General features: G+C 44.3%; 1 protein-coding gene and 1 pseudogene across 7 annotated transcripts in view; one reads left to right on the top strand and one right to left on the bottom strand.

Annotated features, from left to right (window-relative positions):
• Nucleotides 1–18176, bottom strand: part of DLG3 (discs large MAGUK scaffold protein 3) — a 65617-nt gene that overhangs the window by 32155 nt on the left and 15286 nt on the right. For 4 of the 7 annotated variants that reach the window (XM_033849857.2, XM_033849859.2, XM_073799040.1 and 1 more), the window contains 2 exons: nucleotides 16601–16757; nucleotides 15861–15963 (listed from right to left, as the gene is read on the bottom strand). In XM_033849857.2, the coding sequence (XP_033705748.1) occupies nucleotides 15861–15963; nucleotides 16601–16757 (260 nt within the window). Of the gene's footprint in view, nucleotides 1–14873; nucleotides 14996–15346; nucleotides 15401–15860; nucleotides 15964–16600; nucleotides 16758–17667; nucleotides 17829–18176 lie in introns of those variants that run through there. The other 3 variants (XM_033849860.2, XM_033849861.1, XM_033849864.2) reach the window with 3 other exon arrangements.
• LOC117310384 (chromobox protein homolog 3-like) lies at nucleotides 1630–2492 on the top strand (annotated as a pseudogene).

Genomic DNA, 18176 nt, shown 5'->3' with positions numbered 1-18176 from the left:
CTGACTGGATGTAGGGTGAGAAAGGATCAAAGGCAGCTTCTGAATTTCTTCCTGAAAGACCAGGAAAAGGTGGGATAATATCAGCCATAATAGGAACTGGCCATCATGTACTCCAAGTAAGTTCTCTATTCTCCAGGCTAAATATTGTTACTTCCTTAACCATTCTTCATCTAACGTGGTTTCCAGGCCCTCCACTACCTCTCCCTTTTTAAAATCTAGTGCCCAGAACTTGTGGTGATGTCATTTTCTTTACAAAACTGTAAGCTCCTTGATGTGGTTTTTGTTTCCTTCTCAAAGTTTAGCGTGGCAATCTGCACCCTTGTTGAGTCAACGATCTTTACTGGACGTGCTAACTCACTATAAAGATCCAACAGGACAAACCTAGACACTGTAATTCTCAAATTCTGACTCCTCAGGAACTAATGTAAGAAAAAAGAATACAAAACTTTCTCCTTCCACTGACCCCAAAATGGTAAAAACTGAACAACAAAACCACAAACCACTTCTGCAAAACACTAACATATCAGAGGTTTCAAGACCTACTTAATAGCCTAATAAAGCATCAAAGAGGACTGAAACTACAATATTCACTAATATGAAATGGACACATAACCAAGCCTCCAAATCCATCTCCCCTATAAGACTTTGATCTCAAATGCATCTACGTTCCTAATGACAGAAAAACTGTCTTCTCAGGATAAAAAATGACATCTGTCAGTAATTTGGAAAAGCAGAAAGGGGCTCAGTTTCTCAACCCATAGAAGACTTATGTGGTTCTATTTGATTATGGGTAGGAAAATGTTGTAGAGACAGGAAACAATGGGAAGCAAAAAAGGGTACTTACTCTGCATGAAGCACTGACTACCTATGGTTTGAATGAAGATATAAAAGGTAAATGCTCCAAAATAAAATAAAAACCATGTCTACCAAATTTGGAAGTGACAATGAGGCTGGGGAGACAACTGGATGACAGACTTCAGACACACAGATTGTGACAGGTAGGAACAATGGAAAGACGGGAATACAAATAGAATGCAAAGGAGAAATGTAACTTCCTGACCTTGAGTCCCCACACAAATACTGAGTAGGGAAGACAGGGCTGAATAACAGCATGTGTCTTGGTTGGCTATCAACACAAAACAAGGCAATAGCTGCCCAAAGGCTCGTTTGTTCCTATGGAAGTGAAGGTGTTCCAATCTCAAACTCATACAGCCCTCATTTGCCATTGCTGAGCTGCCCTGAGCTCAGAGGAATCACCCGTTGTGCAAATGTACAGAACTCGTGAGAGTCACAGATTTTGATGAGTATGAATTGTGTTTTAGGTTTCTACAGTTGCCTTTGGAGTGCAAACCCTCAGGATTTGTATGAATTACAAGCATCTGTCCCAACAACATAGCTCATGTTTTCAAAAGAAATGGATGGAGCCAAAAGTAAAATAAGCCCATCAAGAAGATACCTGTCAGTGTGGTGATAAGTACATGAATCGTCAAACAGCACAACATTTCTTGGAATCACAAACTTGTCTCTATAAAATAATATGAAGCCTATTACTTGGGTTAGTTTCTAATTATGGGGCCTACTATTTAAAGAATCTGACACCTCTAACGGAAGCCGCAGACCCGGACCGGAGCAGCTCGGAGGCGGTGAATAATAGCTCTTCAAGTCTGCAGTAAAAAATGGCCTCCAATAAAACTACATTGCAAAAAATGGGAAAGAAACAGAATGGAGAGAGTAAAAAAGTCGAAGAGGCAGAACCTGAAGAATTTGTGGTAGAAAAAGTACCGGACCGACGTGTAGTGAATGGGAAGGTGGAGTATTTCCTGAAGCGGAAGGGATTTACAGATGCAGACAATACTTGGGAACCCGAAGGAAATTTAGATTGTCCAGAGCTAATTGAAGCATTTCTTAATTCTCAAAAAGCTGGTAAAGAAAAAAATGGAACAAAAAGAAAATCTTTATCTGACAGTGAATCTGATGATAGCAAATCAAAGAAGAAAAGAGATGCTGCTGATAAACCAAGAGGTTTTTGCCAGAGGTCTCAACCCAGAGCGAATAATTGGTGCCACAGACAGCAGTGGAGAATTCATGTTTCTCAGGAAATGGAAACATTCAGATGAGGCGGACTTGGTGCTGGCAAAAGAGGCAAATATGAAGTGTCCTCAAATTGTAATTGCTTGTGTGTGTGTGTGTGTGTGTGTGTGTGTGTGTGTGTGTGTGTGTTTTGTGGTACACGGGCCTCTCACTGTTGTGGCCTCTCCCGTTGCAGAGCACAGGCTCTGGACGCGCAGGCTCAGCGGCCGTGGCTCACGGGCCCAGCCGCTCCGTGGCATGTGGGATCTTCCCGGACCAGGGCACAAACCCGTGTCCCCTGCATCGGCAGGCGGACTCTCAACCACTGCGCCACCAGGGAGGCCCTGTGGTTTTTATTTGTAATTGTTTTTTATGAAGAGAGACTAACTTGGCATTCTTGTCCAGAAGATGAAGCTCAATAATTGTCTGCATTGCTTTTTATATATTTTTTTTATCAAAAATCTGGGTCTTGATTTTTTTGATTTATTAGTGTGAAGAAATAACTACATTCTAATGAAAATCAAGTTTGATATGTTCGTTTTGAAGCAGTACTGGGGAAGTTGTTGGGTTTTGGGGGGTTTTGTTTTTGTTTTTGTTTTGCATCTGTAGCACTGGTTACTTTGAACAAATAAAAGCTTTCTGTAGTTGCTTCCTTTAGCAGAAAAGAACGTTTGATACCACGGTATATTACTTCCTCTGCATTAGAGAACAGCTTTTCTAAATGTGCGGGAAAATCTCCATAGTCATTACTCAATCAGAATTTAGAATTTGCATTTAACCCATATATGCCTAAGGACCATTCTGGGTTTTTTGTATGTGTATACATATGTAAATGGTTTGGGGGTTTTCTGGTTATTGTTTAAGCACATTTACCAAAACAAAAACAGCCTTTCACAACCATGGATAAGCCCATGTTTCTGGGATTCTATCATTTTGAGCAATATAAGAAATCACTTCAACTTAAATTGAAAATTTAAGTCTTAACCTTTCAAATTAAATAATTTTGTAATTAATTAGACAAATTACTGTAAACAATTTAAATTGGATAATTTTTTAAAGCAGCCCTACCAGAATCTGCATCCATATCTACCATCATATAAATGCAGTTTTATATGTAAAAACCCCTGAAAGGAAAATTTTATCTCTGTCAACCCAAATGAAAAAACTAGAAAAATTCTGGTATGTGTTAATTAGCCAAGCAAGACTTAGTTAAATGGACATTTAAAGCTTCCTTTTGGCAAACCATTCTTTTATAAGAAGTTGAAATCCCTGTGCTGTATTTACTGAAAGACTGTGATACATGGAATGTCTCAGACTTGTTAATGGAAACCTAATCAGATGGTTAGAGATGCTGGCAATTTAGGATCTGCAGGAATAAATGAGTGAACCAACTTTACTAATCTAAACTTGACCTGCATGTTTTTTCAAACTTTACCCCAACCCATTCCTTACATGTAGGCTCAATCTTCTCAGTATTTGGGGTTACTGGTTCAGCAGAAGCCAGGAAAAACAATAACTTTGTAGTAATCAGAATGTTATTCAACTGTATATTGTTTACTTTATTGTAAATACTGGTGAACAGTGGTCAATAAAGTTTTATATTCAAAAAAAAAAGAATCTGACACCTCTAAAACTAGACAATTTCTCAGTTCCCTTCTAATTTTGACATAATTATGATTTTAGAACCAAATCAATGAGGGCCATAAGAAATCAAACCTAGGACTAGTCTAATAAAAAATTTTAATATGATCTACAAGAAGGAAATCTTCACATCTGCAAATAATCCTAAACTCTTTGGGTCAAAAAAATACCAATTTAAGGAGTATAAATTGCAATAAAAAGAATTTAAGGCTATATGAGAGGGCAGAAAAGTTGCAAACAGACCTCCATATGGGCAAATGCTGCTTGAAGAAAAATAATTGCAGCTCTACTTTTAGAACAATGGGCTCGGAACTATGACTAACCCAGAACAGAAACTTCAGTGTCATTGTATTCTGGTCCCTGCACTGTCACAATGTGCTTCCTCACCCATACACACACATTACCAGGGTCCTGATACTGGGAATAAAACAGAAAACAAGACAAGCCATATCAGCATGCCATAAAAAAAATCCAGATTATCCCTACTGACTGGATGTTTCTGTCCCCTAAAGAGCTTAGTGATTATGCAGGAAGGGCCACTGAGCAAAAGCGCTATACTATATAAATGTGCCATGACATTCAGCCACCTGGTCTGAAACGAATAGAATGAAAAATGCTTTGATCTCGCATCAAGCTAAGAAAAAGTTTTTCATAGGACCTGGCCATTGGTTCTCCTCACCCTGTTCTAGATCACCCAACAGATCAGAGTAAAAGCTTCAAATAGGGCCTTTTCTCTAATTCAAAAGAATTTCATATAGTATATTCAAATGCAAGATTAACAAAGCCTTTAGCTCCTTTAACCCATAAGTCAAAGTCTATGTAAGAACCACCCCAAGACAAAACACCTCATCTAGAAAACATGAGAATGAATACCTTGCCCTGAAGGTAGCAGGTACTCTTGTTCACAACAATCTTTTCCACTTAACAGAAATGCTGCAACACAGTGACTGAAACACACAACATTTTATGACTAAGCTTGCTAACTTGAGATAATATAACTGATTTCTATGTTTTGTTTTGTTTTGTTTTTTATTTTTTTTGGCCGCAGCCGGCGGCTTTCCCCCCACCAGGGATCGAACCTGGGCCCCCTGCAGTGGAAGCACGGAAGCGTAACCACTGGACCACCAGGGAATTCCCTGATTTCTATGTTTTACTATGTCAATTGAGAATCTAGATTCAAATGTTCTTCACAGTAGTCACTCCAATAGGATCACGAATTCTCTCACAATAGTTATTGGGGTATCAACTGAATCTCTTTTGGGTCAAGTTTCTGTGGAAGGAACCCAGAAACTGAGACCTAGAGAAAGACCCTTCTGGTTATTTGTCAAAACATCTGTGGTCATTTTTCATATTTTACTCTGATAATCCCAGAGTAAAATATTACAGAACAGAATTAAGAAACCTCAAATCCAAATTATGAGCATGTGTGTGTGGTTGTGTGTGTGCGTGTGTAATAAAGGTGGCACTTCAAAACAGCACGAAAATGATGGATTATCTAATAAATGGTACCAAGGTATTCCTTAAATATTTGGAGCAAAAATAAGGTAGTGTCCTATCTTACCTCATAAATAAAGTCCAGGCAGGTTAAAGTTTTAAATGCAAAAAGAAAAACATTAAATAACTACAATAAAACAAAGGCAGACATTTATTTTATCTCAGGGTAGGAAAGGCCCTTCCAAACCTAGGGGCAGAGGTGAAATACACAAAAGAAAACACTGATAGACTTGACTACATAAAAACAAAACATCTGTACATCAAAATAAAATAAAATAATAAAGCAAAATGGGGAAAACCGCTGCAATATATATGACAAAGAACTAATATTCTAACTACTTTAAAGCTTTTACGTATCAGTAAGAACTAATGAACATACGTCAACAGGGAAATGGGGAAAGGGTATGAACAGGCAATCCACACACAAAAAAAGAAAATGATGAACAAACAAACACACACACAAATGTTCAATTCTATTATGAAAAAGAAATACAAATTAAGATATGAATTAAGTAACATTTTTACCTATCCAATTTGCAGAGCTTTTTAAAAAATAATACTCCATGTTAGCAAGGTTGGTGGAGGTGGAGAAATATACCAAAATATATCAAATATATCAAAAGTCTTAAACATGTTCATATCCTTTGGCCCAATAATTCCACTCCAAAGAATTCATTCTGAAGGCACAATCACAGATTCACAAAAAGCCTCATACAAGGATATCCATCAAAGTGTTATTTATAAGATCAAAAAATTGCAAACAACCTACAAGTCCTCCAATAAGGGAATGATTACATGAATTATGGCACACACATGATGGAATATTGTTTAATTATTAAAAACCATTTTAATAAAATATGCATGATGCCAAGTTAAAAGAATGGATATAAGACTGCTTAAATACAATGATCCGAGTCTTGAAAGAGATACATACATACTATATGATATATAAAAGTTTGGAGGGAAATATACACAAACACGAGGTTATTTCTGGAGGTAGTTTTACAGGTGATTTGAACTTTTTTTACTTTGTATTTTGTTATGTTCCAATTTTCTACAAATCTGAATGTAATATTTATATATCCAGGAAAAATATAATTTTAAAAATTATATATTTTAAAATTATATATATTATAATATAAAATAATTTGAGGGGGATGGGGAGGCAGACTGAAAAAGACAGGCCCAAGGATGAAGCCAGGACACACGTGCACTAGAAATTCCCCTCCTCACTGCTCTTGACTCCTTCATCATTTTCCTCTGGGACGGATCACCCAACCAGTTGCAGACAAATCCACTTAAATGTATTATCACTATTATCACCTTGCCATCTTATCCAAGAGTAGACCAAAGAAGCCCTGCCAATGCATTGCTAAAATCTAGATATACCACATTTACCCTATTTCCTTGGTCTACCAGTCCAGTAACCCTGTCCATCAAGGCAATTTGGCAGTCTGACATGATTCGTTTGACTTTAGTGAACCAATACTGGTTCCAGTGCTCACCACTTCTTTTTTCTGAGTGTTTATAAAACAACTCTTGGGCTTCCCTGGTGGTGCAGTGGTTGAGAATATGCCTGCCGATGCAGGGGACACGGGTTCAAGCCCTGGTCTGGGAAGATCCCACATGCCGCGGAGCAACTGGCCCGTGAGCCACAACCACAAGCCTGCGTGTCTGGAGCCTGTGCTCTGCAACAAGAGAGCCCACGACAGTGAGAGGCCCGCGCACCGCGATGAAGAGTGGCCCCCGCTTGCCACAACTAGAGAAAGCCCTCGCACAGAAACAAAAACCCAACACAGCCAAAAATAAAAATAGATAAATTAAAAGAAGGCTCAACATTTAAAAAAAAAACAACTCTTAATAATCTAGTTTGGAATTTAACCCAAGATTTACAAAATTCTCTTTCTCCTTTTTGAAAATCTGAAGGACACATGTGTATCCAGATCCCCAATGCACATATTTATACAAAATGTGTTAATTTCATCAAGTTGAAAAATCCCCAAATCTCTAGGGTCTTTGTTTTTTTAAGATATCTAAATTCAGTGAAAAGTGGTGAAAAGTAAACAAAGATCTATTTCAAGAGGATGAAAGCCTTATCACAGGAAAGAAGAGGGGAAGACAAGACCTTTATTAAAATAAGACTGTTATTAACTCAAGACTGTGATTCGGGCTTCCCTGGTGGTGCAGTGGTTGGGGGTCCGCCTGCCGATGCAGGGGACACGGGTTCGTGCCCCGGTCCGGGAAGATCCCGCATGCCGCGGAGCAGCTGGGCCCGTGAGCCGTGGCCACTGAGCCTGCACGTCCGGAGCCTGTGCTCCACAACGGGAGAGGCCACAGCAGTGAGAGGCCCGCGTACCGCAAAAAAAAACCAACCAACCAACCAAACAAACAAAATCTCAAGACTGTGATTCAACAACAGTCTAGGTACAAACAGGAACTTGTGAATTGAATTCACAACTCACTTACACTTATCTAACACAGGATTTGAGTTAGAAGAAACATGTGAGATCATTTTGCACAGTCCCCTCATTTTACAGATCAGAAAACTGGGGCCCATGGGGACTTCCCTGGTGGCACAGTGGCTGAGAATCCGCCTGCCAATGCAGGGGACAAGGGTTCAAGCCCTGGTTCGGGAAGACCCCACATGCCGCGGAGCAACTAAGCCTGTGCACCACAACTACTGAAGCCCATGCTCCATAACAAGGGAAGCCACTGCAATGAGAAGCCCATGCACCACAACGAAGAGTAGCCCCCCCCCGCTGCAACTAGAGAAAGCCCGCGTGCAGCAATGAAAACCCAACACACCCAAAAATAAAATATAATAAAATAATTTTTTAAAAAAACCAATAAAACAATTACCCTATTGTGGAATATAAGTCTAAATCTTCAAACAAACAAAGCAACAGTGTAAATACCAGGGTCAAGATTTCAACAAGCAGCACATTAAATTAAAAAGAAATCCTAAAAAGCTATAAATAAATAAGAAATAATTCATTCTCTATATCATTCTAATCACTCTACCCCATCAGAAGAATCGATGTTTTACAGACACCAAAGCTTCTAGGATTTTGCCTCAAACCATGTAACAAGGACAAGAAAGCACCTGTCTAGCTAGGTTCAGAATTCTTTGCCAACTCTAGCTACCATGTCCTTAGGCTACATGGAAGACAAAAAAGCACAGTGCACACGAGTACACACACACACACACACACACACACACACACACACACACACACACACACCTGTATATAAAGTTCAGCCCCAGGAGGCAAAACTGAAAAGAAAGCTAACATATTTCTCTCTTCTAAGTCTGCAAAACAGGGTGGGCCTAAAAGGGTGCAGCCACTTTGGGAAAGTCTGGCAGTTCCTCAAAAATGTTCAATGTTGTTACCTTATGACCCAGGAATTCCACTCCTAGGCATATATACCCAAAAGAATTGGGTATATATTTGACCGCACAAAAACCTCCCGTGAGGTTCATAGCAGCAGTATTCACAGTAGTTGAAAGGTGGAAACAACCCAAAAGTCCATCAACAGAAGAATGGATAAACAACTTATGGTATAACCATAGGATGGAATATCATTTAGCCTTAAAAAGGAATGAAGTGTTACATGCTACAACATGATGAACCTTGAAAGCACTATGCTGAAAGAAAGAAGACAGACACAAAAGACTACATGTTGTATGATTCCATTTATATGAACCAGCCAGAAAAGGACACTTTACAGAAACAGAAAGTAGATCAGTGGTTGCCTTGGGCGAGGGAAGGCGAGGGGAGGAGTTTGGGGGAAATGGGAAGTGACTGCTAATGGGACAGGACTTCTTTTTGGGGTGAGGAAAATGTTCTAAAATTGACTGTTGCACCACTCTGAACATTCTAGAAACCACTGAGTTGTACACTTTAAATGGGTGAATTGTATGGTATGTGAATAAGCTGGAGGGTTTTCTGGTTTTTTTTTTAAGGTGAGCCCTATCATTTTTATCAGGTCAGCATTCCTAGATAAAATTATCCATACCCATGCCCTCCAGCACACAGTGATAAGAGTGGAAAGGTAGTCCCTTATCCTCCTGGTTCCCTCTAATCACCTGAGTAATAACAGTTGGCTTGCTCGGGTCTCAAGTCAATTTATAAACAACGTGAGAATCAGGGGACTAAGCAAAGCAAAACAATAAGCACAAGAAAAGATGCTCAACATCATTAGCCATTCGGTAAATGCAAATGAGAAGCACAATGAGGACTTCCCTGGTGGTGCAGTGGTTAACAGTCCGCCTGCCAATGCAGGGGACACGGGTTTGAGCCCTGGTCCGGGAAGACTCCACATGCCGCTGAGCAGCTAGGCCCGTGTGCCACAACTACTGAGCCTGCATTCTAGAGCCTGCGAGCCACAATTACTGAAGCCCGCGTGCCTAGGGCCCATGCTCCACAACAAGGGAAGCCACCGCAACAAGAGAAGTCCGCGCACCGCAACGAAGAGTAGCCCCCACTTGGCGTAACTAGAGAAAGCCTGCGTGCAGCAACAAAGACCCGATGCAGCCAAAAGTAAATAAATAAAAATTTTAAAAAAAGAAAGAAAAGAAAATCACAATGAGATATCACTTCACACCCACCAGAATGGCTAGAATCAAAAAAACTGATATTAATAAGGGTTGGCAAGGATGTGGAGAAACTGTAACCTTCACACTGCTGGTGGGAATGTGAAATGGTGCAGCCACAATGGAAAACAGCCTGGCCATTCCTCAAAAGGTTAAACATAGAGTTGCCATATGATCCAGTAGGTATATATAACCAAGAGAAATAAAAACACATGCCCATGCAGAAAACTGCATACAGATGTTCAAAGATAGCATTCATAATAGCCAAAAGAGTGGAAATAACCCAAATGCCCATCAACTCATGAATGGATAAACAAAATGTGATATATTCATATAATAGAATAGTATTCAGTCCTGAAAAGAAATAAAGTACTGATACATGCTACAACACAGATGAACCTTGAAAACACTATGTCAAGTGAGAGTAGCCAGTCATAAAAGACCATATATGAATCCATTTATACAAAATGTCCAGAACAGGCAAATCCATAGAAGCAGGAAGTAGATTAGTAGCACTGAGGGGGATGGGGAGGTTGGTGGGGCAGTGGGGTGGGGAGAGGCTGGGGGGACAGCTAAAGGATTTTTCTTTTTGAGGTGGTGAAATGTTCTAAAATTGACTGCTGTGATGGTTGCACAACTCTGTGAATTTTACACCACTGAATTACACCCTTAAATGAGTGAACTGTAAGTTCATAAAAAAATGAATGACAAATACAACTCTATTTCACTTGAAGAAATGGGAAATTCCTATTTACTGCATTAGTATTCTTAGGCCTGCACACATTTGCTGTTAAGTCAAGCCAACCAATTCCCATCTTTTGGCTCCTCCTGAGGTTCCCCCCACAATATCATTCTATGGTAGTCTTCCCAAGTCCAAGTTCCTTTTGCAGGAGAGGGGGCATCTCCTTCAGGCTTCCAGCAGCCCCTCTACCCCCAGGTTACCTCCTCCTTTGGTACAGCAGTTTGTGGTCATCAAGACTTAAAAAGCTGACATTTGGGGCCTTACCTGCTGGCGCAGTGGTTAAGAATCCGCCTGCCAGTGCAGGGGACACGGGTTCAATCCCTGGTCCAGGAAGATCCCACATGCCACAGAGCAACTAAGCCCGTGCTCCTCAACAAGAGAAGCCACTGCAATGAGAAGCCCGCGCACTGTAACGAAGAGTAGCCCCTGCTCGCCGCAACTAGAGAAAGCCTGCACACAGCAATGAAGACCCGACGCAGTGAAAAATAAATAAACAAAATAAATAAATTTATTAAAAAAAAAAGCTGACATTTGGGAGTTGGCTTTAGTCCATCTGTTAACAGCTTCTGGCACCTGAAGAGTCTCAGAGCAGTATCTTCTGGGTAGAGAGAAGGGGCTCACAGCTTCTCTGCTGTGGAGAGAGGTCATTGTGGTCTCTTGGCAAAAGCCCTGGACACGAAGTTCTCAGGAACTCTGACTTCAAATTGTGATTATGCCCCTTACTGGCTGTGGGATCTTGATCAAGTCACTCAACCTCTCTGATCCTCACTTTCCTCATCTGTAAAATAGGGATAATACCACCTATCCCACAGGGATATCCTGAAGATTAATGCTTACAAAGCCATCTAGAATGCAGACATACTCAATAATTCAACAAAACATGTGCCAAGCTCTGGACTAGGTGCTGGGGCACAAAGAAAAATACAATGGTAGCTGCCTTCAAATTGTTCAGTGTAGAAATGCTGTTAACAGGAATTCATTTTCTTCCCTCCCTACATTAGCCTTCTTTTAGGATGGCAACAGGAGTTTCAGAACTTTGATTCTTTGCCTTGATAAACTTTCACCTCTGTGCTCTCAAAAGAGATCATGCTGATAGGGTGGCACCTATGTTTACATCTCTCATTCTCAAACAGGGGAGATGGGGTGGTAAACTTAAATGTTATGGGGAAAATATCCCTTTTATGCTTTCAAGTTATTACCAACACTTATCCTTACACTCTTCCAGGCCTTACTGAAGGTGTTTCCATGGTGAAAAGTGTGCTTCTTCAGCACTTTAAAATAAGTATGGAAAACCCTAGTTCTTTCTCATTCCCTGTACCCCCAGCCTGTATGGATTTATATTCCAGTTGAAAAGACTAGTCACAAAGGATCAGTTCCCAGTTTAGCTACCTTAGTGACCAATTTCTGGCTCACCTCCTGATTTGGGGTTCAGAATCTATGCTAAAAACAAAAGGGCTTTCCAGAAAAATACTAGCTGAGTTTATAAACAGAGGCTGACACAAAGCAACTAGGGTGGAAAATGTAGGAGATAGTTTCTAAATCAAAATGTTATAACATGAAAACCATCCTTCCCTTGGTGGAGCAATTCCACAAGTCACAGAAAAATATTTTTCATTTTAGAATAGATTGGAAGAGAGCCTCTGCCAAGAGCCAGTTGTTTCAATTTTCAATTTGAATTTTAAGCAGGATTATACATGCCCAAGAACATCATGCTATTTTTAGCTAAATAGGTAGGATTGCTGTGTCCACAACAGTTTGGAGCAATCAGGAGTGAAACTATTAAACAGCATCTCTCACTGTAGTAGCTTATCATTTGGCACTTCTATATCTATTTTAATATTTTCCAAAGCTTCATCATACAAATATTTGTAAAGCACCCATGCTTAGGCACAATACAAAGTTTAAATAGATAGACAAGGTTCCTATCTTCATTATGGGTTCAACCCATTAAGCAACCAGATATATGAAAGAATCTCACAGTTAGAGCAAAGTCAGAGCTGCCATCCAGCCCCTAACTGCCCAGATGAGATACATCAGGAAGCAACTGTCCTACACCTACCACCCTTCCAATGCTTGTACCATCTCTATGTATTCAAAAGAGAGGGGTAATGAAAATGTTCTAAAATCGACTGTGATGATGAATGCACAATTCTGTGAATACACTAAAAGCCACTGAATTGCACACCTAAATGGATGCATTGTATGGTGTATGAATCATATCTCAATTAAGCTGTTAAAAAAAGGAGAAAAATTGTTCTTACTCTGATTGCTCTAATTAGTCAAGGCTATTTTTTTTAAGCTCTCGTACTAAAGGATATCTAGCTAAAGGCTGCACTGGTTTGGCAATGGTGCCTCAAGGGCCACCATGGACACCACTCTAATCTTTCCCTCACCCTCTCTTCTATTATTTTCCCAGTTCCTTTCCTCTGCTCTAACTAGGTCTTAGGTTTCTCAGGTATTCCCAAGCACGATTTGTCCCAGCTGGTGGACTTAGGATTAAACTGATTGCTGACCCTCGGCAACTTTCCCTTCATGACCTTAGGCAAGTCATGTCCCTGCTCTCCTGTCGCTGTTCTGGTTTGCACAATGAGGGGTTGGACTACGTGATCCTTTCCAGCTCCCACATTCCATGTGAAAAAAATACAAATGATGAACACTTACTTGGCCAATAACATACAAAGTCTCTGCCATTTTAGCCAACAAACATATATTTGGATTACTCATTTTGTAAATGCCTATGTAATGCAATCCTCCAAAGAACAGTATTTAACATAATTATAAAATGATCAACATGGAGTCCTTATTCTTAAAAACTATCATTTTATCAAAGAAAATTCAGAGCCCAACACGGAATGCTTGATAGTCTCTCTGGACCTGTTTCCAAGGGTCCATTTTTGAATGGAAAATAAAAAAAGCTTTTGCATGTTGGGGCCCTGTTGGATTTTCCAAACCAAAGGAAGAAATGAGATTGGGGTGGCAGAGACTTAACAACAGTAGTTCAACTAAATCCTAAGAGAAGAAAGGCTTTGTTTGGCAAATGGTAGAGAGACCTAGCATAAGACAGCACCCCGACAAACATCAAAAATGCTCAGAAATATGCCCAGAGAGCAATGAACACTGAAGGAATCCCTTTAGCCAGGACAACTTGCAGCTTTTTATGCAAATCAATTACATTCTCCTAACAAAACTCGGAGAAACATGTAGTCACCAGTTTCCAACATACTACCACCAAATTCACAGTATTGTTTCCATGTGCCCAGCATCAGTGAGCAAAACCGAAAGAAACACATCAATTTCTCCTTCACACACACACAAATATGCAAGAGAAACCATTTTCTTTGCAGAACCTACGTTGCCTAAGTTGTGGCCATGAAATGGATAAATATTGGTTGCTAATAAAAATCAGATGGTGAGCTCTACACTGAGAAGCAAACAGCACGCCCAAGCATCATAAAAACAATAACCCTAATGTGTGTTTCTTGTCATTAAGCGGGACACCCAACATGGAAAGAAATGACTCAAAGTGTCCATTTGCATCCCTCTTTCCTACTACCTCAGACCAACAAGCTCTCCTGTTAGTCATCTCCCTACACTTGTCCCCATCAAAAGGGCCTAGTGCATAAGGTTGCAGGCCCCTCTCTTGTTGGCCTTCAGGCTCCTGGCTTGAGGCGCTGAACAAGGGGTAGGGGGGCAGCGGAAAGGACAAAGGTAGGCGCTTTCGATCCCTCACGGCTTTGCAGCAGGGCTGCCAGCCTTTCCCCATTCTCATCACGGAACAGAGCACCTGCCCTAAGGGACAAAGGCCGGCCTTACAAAGAGGAGGGGAAGGCGAAAGGAGTCGGCGACAGTCGCAAAACGCTGGCAAACAAAAGCGGGCATGGGGGGGGGGGCCCTAGAACACCAAGCCCACCTCGGGGGTTCCCAGAGGTCGCCAGGTCGGGGTGGGGGGGAAAGGAGGCGTAGTAACGGATGTGGGGGAGGGGAAGACGGAGAAAATTCCTCTGAGGACCGAGATTAGGGAGCTGCTGGGGGCGCAGCCGCCGGCAGGAAGGAGAGTGGGGGGCGGACAGAGGTCCCAGGCGAGAAGGGGCAGAGTTCGTGGGTGGGGAGAGGTGATGGCCAAGAGGTGGAGGCCGGCCGGGGCTCAGCCGCGCGCATTGCTCCGCGGGGCCGCGAGGGACCCTCGGGAGGGGCTCCAAACGCGACCCAGGGATTCCGGGGAGAGCTCAGAGCTGGGGGCGCAGTGTGGGAAAAGAGAAAGTCTGAGAACAGAACCGTAGAGAGGCTAGGGGGGACTGTGAGGGGGCCTGACCCCCGTCCGCCCCACCTCACCTGGCGCCGGGTCGGAGTCCAGGTCTAGTGCTGAGAAACCGCCAGCTCCGGCCGGCCCCTCTGTCCCGCGCGGGAGACCACGGACACAAAGCGGGGCACGCGGGAGGAGGGGGGGAGGAGGGGGAGGAGGAGGAGGAGGAGGGGGAGGGGAGGGAGGAGGAGGAGACGCCTGAGGCGCGCGAGGCGGGGAGGGGGGAAAGGAGGGGCGCCCGCCGCCCTTCGCCTGGGTCAGGGGGCGGGGCGTGAGGCTGGAGGCCGCGCTCGGCCGGCCAATGGCCACCCCGCCGGCCGGCTGGCTCAGGCGCGCTATCCCGCAGCTCACCTCGGCACCTGGGCCTTGGCTGGCCCCAGCCAATCAAATGCTTTCATTTGCATAACCGGCCCCTCCCACTCGCCCAAGCCGGGGGACTGCTCCCGCAGAACACAAAGAAGGCCCCCAGCAGGGAAAGGGGGGTCCACTTCCGATTCCCTACCTGGAGAGCCTAGCATCACCTTTTCAGCGCGTTTATGGCTGTTTCACGGTCACCCTGATGAGGGGAGAAGTGGGGGGTCATAGAGGTTTGGCCCAAGCACTCTTAAGAGGTTGGTACTCTTCTCCCTCAAGTCCTTCTAACCGAGAACTACCCTCCTGTTCCAGGGAACACAGTTATGTTCTTCGCCTCTTGAGCCCTCCGCCTCTGCCTCCCTCCCCTCCCCTTTTTCCAGTCGCCCCGATCTCTGCGCTTCCTCCCGTAAACTGCCGCCCACTACTGGCCTTCAGCTGCATTGCAGCCCTATTCACCAGGCTCTAAGCACAGCCTTGATTGATGCTCCCAAGCTGTCCAAACCTACCCCAGTCCAGAAGGAAAACGAGAGAGGAAGAGGTTACTGTACCAGTGTAAGAAAGGACCTAGTCAAGTGGCTTTGTTACCTATGATGGCAAAAAGCCAGCAGTTAGTAATAAGTCTAATCTCCCCAAATCATCTTGTTCCACCTTCCTTCTCCTACCTTCAGGTCTGTACTGGGCCACAATAGTGACTGACTGGCCAGCCCGTTTCAGAGCAGCCGCAGCCTGCTCATGAGTTGCATTCCTCAGGTTCACGCCATTCACCTGTCCAAAGAGAGGAGTTATGAGCCACCCCAAAAGCAAGAAAGGAGTCCTCTGTTGTCCTGAGTTAGGAGAGGGAGATGGGTAGACCATCTCTAAGCCTACTTGGATGCCTTTCTCATCCAAGGATGGGCAATATCCCATCCTTGCCCCTAGGATGAGACCTAAAGGATATATCTCTAGCATAATAATATCTTTGTGGGGGTCAAATGCCAGCCAGGGTTAAGATCCAAGAGATACTCACTTCCTCCTTAAGTATAAGTCTGGTTCCCTGTCCCTCACTAAGGACATCTATAAAGAGAATATGGGGCTTCCCTGGTGGCGCAGTGGTTGAGAGTCCGCCTGCCGATGCAGGGGACATGGGTTCGTGCCCCGGTCCGGGAAGATCCCACATGCCGCGGAGCAGCTGGGCCTGTGAGCCATGGCTGCTGAGCCTGCGCGTCCGGAGCCTGTTCTCCACACGGGAGAGGCCACAACAGTGAGAGGCCCGCGTACCGCAAAAAAAAAAAGAGAATATGTTTTCTCCAGCTTTTAGCTTTCCCCCACTTCAAGAAGCATTCCTTGGAGACAGCCAGGTCTTCCCTCCTCCCTTTCAGACTGGCATAGCTCCCATCCTCCCACCTTGCCTTTGTCTCCTCACCGATAAGATCCGGTCTCCTCTGCGCAGCTCCCCACTCAGGTCAGCTGGGCCTCCTGCCAGGATGAAGGAGACGAAAATGCCTTCTCCATCCTCTCCTCCCACGATGTTGAAGCCCAGGCCTGTGGAGCCCTTGTGCAGGATGATCTTGCGGGGCTCTCTGGTGGGAAAGGAGTGGAAGGGTCAGGACAAAGTAGGTATAAACTGTTGTCCCTGCGAGGGCCAGCCTGGAACAAGGCCCATATGGCTGTAGACGGACTTAGGTTCCTAGGTATGATACTCTGTTGCTCCCTTTCTCTCCTGAAACCTGCTTGGCTGCTGTTTGCTTCCAGGTGCCAAGTTTCAGTTGTTCTTCCTCCCTTCTTCCTGAGGGCTTGGAGTCAACTTCCCAGTGGACAGTCTCCGACTCTCTCTGGTCAACAAACCCCTACCCTGGGCTCTAGAGACCATATCTCAGAGCCCACTCACTGGTCCTCTTCCTCCCCAGATTCTCCCATCCTACCAACTGGTGTGATTTGAACCCTGGGCCACAAGAAGGGGAATCAGTTAGGGGCTGTGGGATGGCCCTGGGGTTGATTGCACTCACCACCCACAAACTGTGCATACTTACTTTATACATGCTTCTCCGCAGTCTCAAAAATCCACCGACCAACTATGACCCCTCCTACTTTCCCCAACAACAGATTTAGTCAACAGCTAGCACTATGTACCCTTGCTGGGTGATGTGGGAGATAGAGATAAAGAAATCCCAGGTCCCCAGAAGAAGCTTAGGAGCCTAACTGAAGAGAGGAGACAAACACATGAAAACTCCGACTCCAACTAACCATGTCTAAGGAATCCCTCTGTAAATGGTCAGTGTCATCAAGTGAGAGCAGCGAGAGCAGCTGCGGCTCCTGTATATCCATACAACCTGACTCAGCACACTTGCCCAGCCCACTGCCTTCACTTTAAGCATCTTTCATCTGAGGAGCCCCAGGTCCGAGGCTCTTCCTTTCTTGCTCCCAGTCTCAGGTGCGAGGCTCCTTCCTTGAGACCCGGATGCTCTTGCTAAAGCCCTCCTCTCCTCCTACCTGGCATCCCCTCCAGGCCGCAGGGAGCGGAGCGGCCAGGCCCACCTCTGCGAAGCCCTCCTCCGCGAAGCCCTCCTCCAGGCCGAGGCCGAAGCTGAGCCCAAGCCCAGGGGCAAGCCGGAGCCTGAGAATTTGCGTGCCCTCTCCATGGCTCCTCCAGCTCCCCCCCACCCCGCCCCCGCCAACTCCGTCCGCCTACCCTTCCGGCTCTACTGCAGCCAGCCCAGCAGCCTCCCAGGCCCCACCCTGCAGCAAACCTGTCCCCCGGAACCCCTGCCGGTCCAACCAGTTCCGCAGCGGCAGCAGCCTCCAGAGTGGGGCGGGGCCGTTCCCTGCGTGCGAGGCCACCTGGCCCGCCAGCCTCCCAGCATCCCGGACCAACGCCACCGGCTGAACTGCTCTCTTCTCTAACGTGGAATGGTTGCAGCAGAGGGGGCTGCAACTGTCTCGGGGCAGGAAATCCCGCAGCCTCCACCTCCTCAGCCCCCTAAACACTCCATCCTACCCTT

Source organism: Tursiops truncatus, chromosome X, assembly GCF_011762595.2.
Source record: "Tursiops truncatus isolate mTurTru1 chromosome X, mTurTru1.mat.Y, whole genome shotgun sequence".
NCBI classification, from domain to species: domain Eukaryota; kingdom Metazoa; phylum Chordata; class Mammalia; order Artiodactyla; family Delphinidae; genus Tursiops; species Tursiops truncatus.
Note: the sequence above shows the minus strand (reverse complement) of the source record. Positions and strands in the feature narration are given on the sequence as shown.